Here is a 6461-nt window from a genome sequence, read left to right as displayed (position 1 = left end):
CAGCACTTTGTATCAGCTGTGGTTGTTTTAAAGTGCTTTATAAATAAAGTTGGTATATGGTATATGATACTAATTTCCCGTTGGGATAAATAAATAATTTTTGAATTGAATTAACTGTGTTTAATGAATCTGTATTACTGAGATAGACTTTCTGAAATCAGCTCAAGAAACATTAACTTGCACGATTTTCCATTTTTCCGAGTTGTAAACTGCAGAGTAAACCTGACTGTACACACATTTACTCGATAGAGGGCAGTATTCAATTTCAAAGTTGGTTAACCATTAGCTAATCAAAATAGAAAAAAGACGAAGGAGAACTTACGTCAGGGGGGAACATCGATAGAACAAAATGGAGGAGTATGCTAGAGAACCATGGTAAGTTTTAAAACAACAAAAACACTGTTTTAATGACATCAGCTAAAAAACAAAACCACGGTAGTTGCTTAAATTTGAATAGGGATCTTATTCTGTGTTTATCGTTGTTGACAATGTTACCATCTGTAGGGCATATGAAACACATAATCAGCATCGGTAAGCTGGCTAACATTAGCTGTAATGCTAACACCCCATAGCAAATGAATAGGATGAGTGTGCTAACATCAGGTTTCATGGCTAGAATCACGTTGTTAGTGACCTTGTCGGCTTTTTCGCCCACATGTCACTGTAAAACATTCAGTGACTAAAGAGTAACGGAATGTGAACAATAAACTGCACATCGTTTGCTTTTTCCTGTTACCGCTAATATAAAAGTTACTGTTGGATTTAAATATTTCAGTTATTGTTGATTAGCTGTTAGACCAGTTAGCTAGCCATTTCCATGCTAACTATCCATGATTACACAATGTAGCAGTTTTAGTTTTCGGTTTATACTTGACTTGAATGTACGTGTAAAGGGAGGTTTAAATCCGGATTTGGCGTCGCAGAGTTTTAGATCACCTTTGTGTAGAGAAATGTAATCATAGTTGTGACAAAACTATGTCATAACTAGTATGTCTGATGAGATAAAGGCTTATCATCTTAAGCGTTTAAAATGAAAACGATCATTTTGAATTTTATGCTTATTTTTCCACTGTGGTTACAGTTTATAGCTACTAGTTTAGATTTAAAAAGCTTAATGTAACATTAAATGTTCGAGTTAGATTGACACTTATATCACCTTGAGGGGATATTGGCATTTATAATCAGCTGCCTGTGTTATTTATTGTGAATCTATAAATATTTTATATTCTACTGGTAAAAGAAAATGCTCCAACCAAACAATAGCACAGAATTTTTTTTCCCCAATTTTATTTACTTTTTTATTGTTCTTTAAAGAAAACCACTAAGGCCATCACCTACACAGCTCTAAATAGTTAGGTTCCTGATTATATGTCATCTTTTGACTGAACTAATGGCTGCTTGTAGCCTCTGGGCTTTGTGGCTTAGGGTTATTTATGAATTTACTTAAAAAGGACATGATCATTTAGGAAAGATTTATCTGTAATATGTATAGTGGGGGTATTTTAATTTGAGGGAGGTATGACAAGTTTTAAAAAATGATTTAAATATAACAAAATACATATATGCTATAAAGAAAAATATAATACAGAATGCATATTCTCTAGGTTGATCTTTCTGTTCTCTGTGGATTGAAATTAAATCAAGCAATTTGAAGCAATTTTGAAGGACTTTTGCTTTTAAGATTGTTTTAGAAAGTGGAAGAGCAAATATTGGACTCATGGTTTTTGCACATTATTGCCATTTTGTTAGTATTGTTAAACAATTGTATTTAACAATAAAATTGCTGTAGCATAATTTCCTATTATTGTGCAGCAGTCGCTGTTGTCTGTATTTAGCCAGTGTTATTGTGGTCATCTTGGATGTTATTTTTTAATCATATTCACCAGAGTGTCCTCATGTAACTGACACACAAACAGCATCTCAGATATTTTTTAAATGCAAATGCAGACTCAGGATATTTTATATTTATTATATTGCTTACTTTCTTTCTGTCTTTCAGCCCCTGGAGGATTGTGGACGACTGTGGTGGAGCTTTCACCATGGGAGCCATTGGAGGAGGAATATTTCAGGCAGTGAAAGGTTTCAGAAATGCACCTTCGGTAAGTTACCAGGCCACAGTGTGTTTCAGACTTCTTCTTAATCACACACTTTCAAAAAGCCAGCGCTGGCATCAAGCACACTGGCCTTGTGGCTCTGAGGCTTGCTCAAGGATACTGTGATTTATGAATGGGGCGTTGGTCTGTGTTTATTTGAGTTGAAACACGGTCATTTCCACTTGTAAAGATTTGTTTTTTTCCATCTTTTAGTTTTTACCAATAAGAGCTGAGTATTGATTTCCACTAATCAGTGTTATTGTTGCTCTTGTTTGCAGGGGATGAGCCACAGAATGAGGGGAAGCTTAACTTCCATCAAGACGAGAGCTCCACAGCTAGGAGGTAAGAATAAATACCCAAAAACAAGTTGCTCTTTTATAAACATTGTCTGCAATCTAGTTTCCTTTTGATCACTAACACATTCACAGCTCAGCTTTTCTTAACTGACGTCATTTTCCTGTTATCTAAACTACTTTAAGGTTTTGCTATTTGTTGCAATCAGTTGCAGTCATGTAAACAGTCAGTCAATGCCTTCAGTTTTCTCTCTATTCTTTTGTGCGTCTGTGTTTTTCAGGTAGCTTTGCAGTGTGGGGAGGCCTCTTCTCCATGATTGACTGTGGTTTAGTAAAAGTGCGAGGCAAAGAGGATCCCTGGAATTCAATAACAAGTGGGGCCATGACAGGTGCGATCCTCGCTGCCAGAAGTGAGTACATTAAGCGGAGATTTTAAAAAATGTCAGATTTTTTTATTTTGCTATTTATTTTATATCCAATTATAAAATTATTCTTGTATTAAAGCTGCTTCTTGTGTCCACAGATGGACCAGTAGCCATGGTGGGCTCAGCAGCGATGGGCGGTATTCTGCTGGCTTTGATAGAAGGTGCTGGGATCTTGCTTACAAGGTTTGCTTCTGCACAGTTCCCAACTGGTGAGTAAAACGTTCAGAGTGCTTTTTTCATTAAACTCTCCAACATTGTTTAACATTGTGTGTAAAATCAAGTTTTAAATGTAAAAATATCTGAGTATAAGCATCTGTATTCTAACTAAAATGCCCTTCTGGAAGATTATTTTGATGTGAACTTTAGAATCACTTCAGCTTGCTTGAGCTAAATATGAAGGATGGAAAAAATGTTGGCTGTAAACCAGCTTTACTGCTGGTTACTCATCACCTGACATGTATGTTTACTTTACTGTAACAGAGTTAGTAACCTCCCTTCCTGCTGATATTGTTCAAACAAAACAGTCTCTCGTCTCCAGGCAAATGGACACAGATGTTATTAACAACAGGTTTATTATTAGAATTATGTTCAGTGTTCTAATTTAATCCAGGGAAATAAAATGCCGGCCAACCAAATATTTGATTTATTTGATGGGGGTTAAAACATTGATAACACTGTAGGAGTTGATAAACCCTCCAAAAATTAAGGTTAAATTATTATTAGCAATAATAAGAGGTTATGACAGTATTAGAAATTGGAGGGGAGACAAAACATGAGTTAAACTCTTTGACAAATTTTCACTAAGAACATTTTAAAAAGGTCTGGGTTATTGTTGATAGTGATAGATACGATCACCATGTGTTTAAAAATAACATTTTCTTTCTAAATAAAAAATCGGTGAGTATCATTTTGCAGTAATGATATACACATATATTTTAAATAACAGCGATTTTGACATTTTGAAAATGAGAAATTAAATGTACTTTATTTAGAATTTGAAAAAGAAATGCCTAAAGATATTCAATTTAGGCTAAAATAGGTTAATTCCTTTTTCTTTTTTTTAATTTCCAATATCCAGAGTACAGAGTGAAACAATCATGCGATAGTGACTCGATGAACGGTTTTGACATGCAATGTGCTCAAACGTCTGATTAGATGTTTGTTGTTTCAAACTTCCCACCGGCTCCCACATTGCTCTCACATTTATGTTTGTTTTTCCTCCTCAGGACCCCAGTTTGCCGAGGAACCTTCCCCCGCTCCCATTCCCACCTCTCCCTTCGGGGACTATAGACAATATCAGTGAGAGGGCTGCACTCCCCTCTTTTATCCACTAGATCTTTTTAAATTCCTTGCTGAAGAGATGAAGGTGGAGACTATCATCTTGTTTTTCTGTTAAAAACTACACCCGCTGTCATGACCTCATGATCTGTTACGGGGGGAGCGAAGGACGGAACTCATCATCATTTTTCTTCTTTTATGAGATGTACAGATCTGCCTTTTGCCATTCTCAGCCTTTTCGCGTGCATCTGTGTTGCTCGGAACAGCGTTGGGGTGAAAGTTGTTTATTTGGGACGATGAGATGCACTTTCTGCTTTGGTGTGACGTACATATCCTTACAGACGAGCTGTGATGGTGTTGAATCTCAGAAAAAACACATCACGCATGAAACGTAAAAGAAGTTTGGCTTGTATTAATTTATGTCAGTTTTTTTTTTTCATTTTTTATTTTTATTTTGTCACACGCTTGAGTTGGCCGGCAAATCTGTGCTGGCCTTCCTCTTTTATTCAGTAAAATAGGGAAACTTCTTTCAGAAACAGATCCATTCCTGAAATAGTTTGTTTTTGGGTGAATTATTTATTTTTAGATTGTAAAGAGTTGTATCAAATTGTTCTGTTTTCTGTGATAGTAATTTTTCCATTCAACACAGTGTGAAAAATACTACTAAGGCTAAAGAATGGCACCGGCAGTTCATTTCAAGAGAGCAACTGAAGCAAGGGATTGATGTGTGATGTATTAAATCTGTATAACAGATTGTACTATGGTACAATAAAGATATTAATTGTTAAATGTTTGCTGTACCATTCAGTTTTGGGTCAAGATTCAGTTGTAACATTTTAATAGTTTGGCCTGCTGCCTAAGCAGGTTTCAGTTTATCCACTAGAGGGAACTCTTCCTGAAAGCGCCAAGACCAAAATCTCTCTTTTTTTCCCCAACTGGGCAGCTTTCTCGTTAAAGTTGTACAAGTGACACATGAGGGAGCACTTTACCGACATTTTTATGACGATTCAGACACTAACCATTATTAAACTTGGTTAGTGTCTGAATCATCAAAAACAAAAATACCTTGTTGTGAATTTGTTGTGCAAATTTTTACTTGTAGAAGATAAAGTTCTGTCATAAGATAAACTAGCTCATGATTAAAGGGAGCACGTCCATTAAGCAATGAAAACCACAATGTGTTTGATGGTATTTAAAAACATATCCAGAATCAAGAAATTTTGAATCAAAATATCTTCTAAATTATTTTTTGCAATATAAATGGACATTAATTTTGCCCAATAACAGCATAGTGAAGAGTACAAGTACAGTGCCAAGCAAAAATACAAATATAGTTTGAACTTCTTGATATTTTGTCTCTTTAAATCCATTAATTGTGATGTATCGTCAATGATAGACCAACATAAACTGCGTGTTACAGTGAAGTGGAAGCACAATTATACACTAAAGTGAGCATGACACACTTCCCAGAATATTATTTATAAAAACTGTGAAAAAAATGTGTCATTTGCCCTTCTTTTTATAATTGTGTGTGTTGGTTTATCAGGGGAAAAAAAATCACAGAAATCTACATTGAGGTTTGTGGTTATAATTTGAGAAAATGTAAGCAGTTTTAGGGCTATAAATATTTTCAAAACACACTTTCTGCTTAGAAAAAGTAAATGTTTACCGAAAAGAGAAGACCTGAGACTGCTGATACTTGCTGTATTTCAACTGGATAACCTAACATCGGTTCACACTAGTTCTGGAAAATGTTTAATGGTATTTCCCACAACTAAAAATAAACCAAATAATGTGATGTAAATGTAAATATATTTTAAGGACATAGCTTCTGCAAAAAAAAAAAAAAAAAAAAAATCCTACTTAGCTAAAAGTGCATATCCATAACAGAGGATTTGGCTTCATTAAATGTAATAACATTTTACCATTGGATTTTTTTTTTAGACTTTATTCTTTTTTGTTTGTTTGTTTTCATTGATTGAAACCTCAGCGAGTTTAAACAATTTTTTACGCAGATCCCTTCCGAAACCAGTTTGGTGTATATTTCGGGCCATTGTCCAGTGGGAACACCCAATAGGGTTAAAATTTCTATCTGCTTTGGATAATTCACCAGTATCACTGTCAGAGAAACATAGCTTCATCATGATCCTGCCACCACGATGCAATTGGCATATATATATTTTTTATTTGCTTGGCGGTTTTTTAAAACATTAAATTCAGTTCTCAGCAGATTCTATAGAGATTAGCTACACAAAACATGAAGGTTTGTCTTACATAACTCTGTCTGCTTTATACCCCTTAGCATGACACTGCCACCCATGTGTTAGACAGTTGGAGTTCCATGTTTTTTTCATGCTTACTAGAGTTGTTCA

At 35.0% G+C, this 6461-nt stretch overlaps 1 protein-coding gene across 1 annotated transcript; it reads left to right on the top strand.

Moving 5' to 3' along the window:
• Positions 1-273: 273 nt before the first annotated feature.
• timm17a (translocase of inner mitochondrial membrane 17 homolog A (yeast)) lies at positions 274-4878 on the top strand. The gene is made up of 6 exons (XM_015045781.1): positions 274-375; positions 2000-2099; positions 2372-2435; positions 2668-2796; positions 2910-3020; positions 4038-4878. Exons 1-6 carry the CDS (start codon positions 350-352, stop codon positions 4112-4114), a joined length of 507 nt encoding a protein of 168 aa, XP_014901267.1. The 5' UTR covers positions 274-349; the 3' UTR covers positions 4115-4878.
• The last annotated feature ends 1583 nt before the right edge of the window (positions 4879-6461 follow it).

The sequence above is a fragment of the Poecilia latipinna genome, unplaced genomic scaffold (assembly GCF_001443285.1).
Source record: "Poecilia latipinna isolate Pla-1442-1.1 unplaced genomic scaffold, P_latipinna-1.0 Scaffold743, whole genome shotgun sequence".
Lineage (NCBI taxonomy): Eukaryota > Metazoa > Chordata > Actinopteri > Cyprinodontiformes > Poeciliidae > Poecilia > Poecilia latipinna.
Note: the sequence above shows the minus strand (reverse complement) of the source record. Positions and strands in the feature narration are given on the sequence as shown.

Excerpts from the sequence above, each read along its gene's own strand:
- timm17a (XM_015045781.1), top strand. The coding sequence starts at position 350 with ATGGAGGAGTATGCTAGAGAACCATG. Across the intron at positions 2,100-2,371 it reads GTTTCAGAAATGCACCTTCG|GGGATGAGCCACAGAATGAG; the intron begins GTAAGTTACCAG and ends TCTTGTTTGCAG. Across the intron at positions 2,436-2,667 it reads GAGAGCTCCACAGCTAGGAG|GTAGCTTTGCAGTGTGGGGA; the intron begins GTAAGAATAAAT and ends TGTGTTTTTCAG.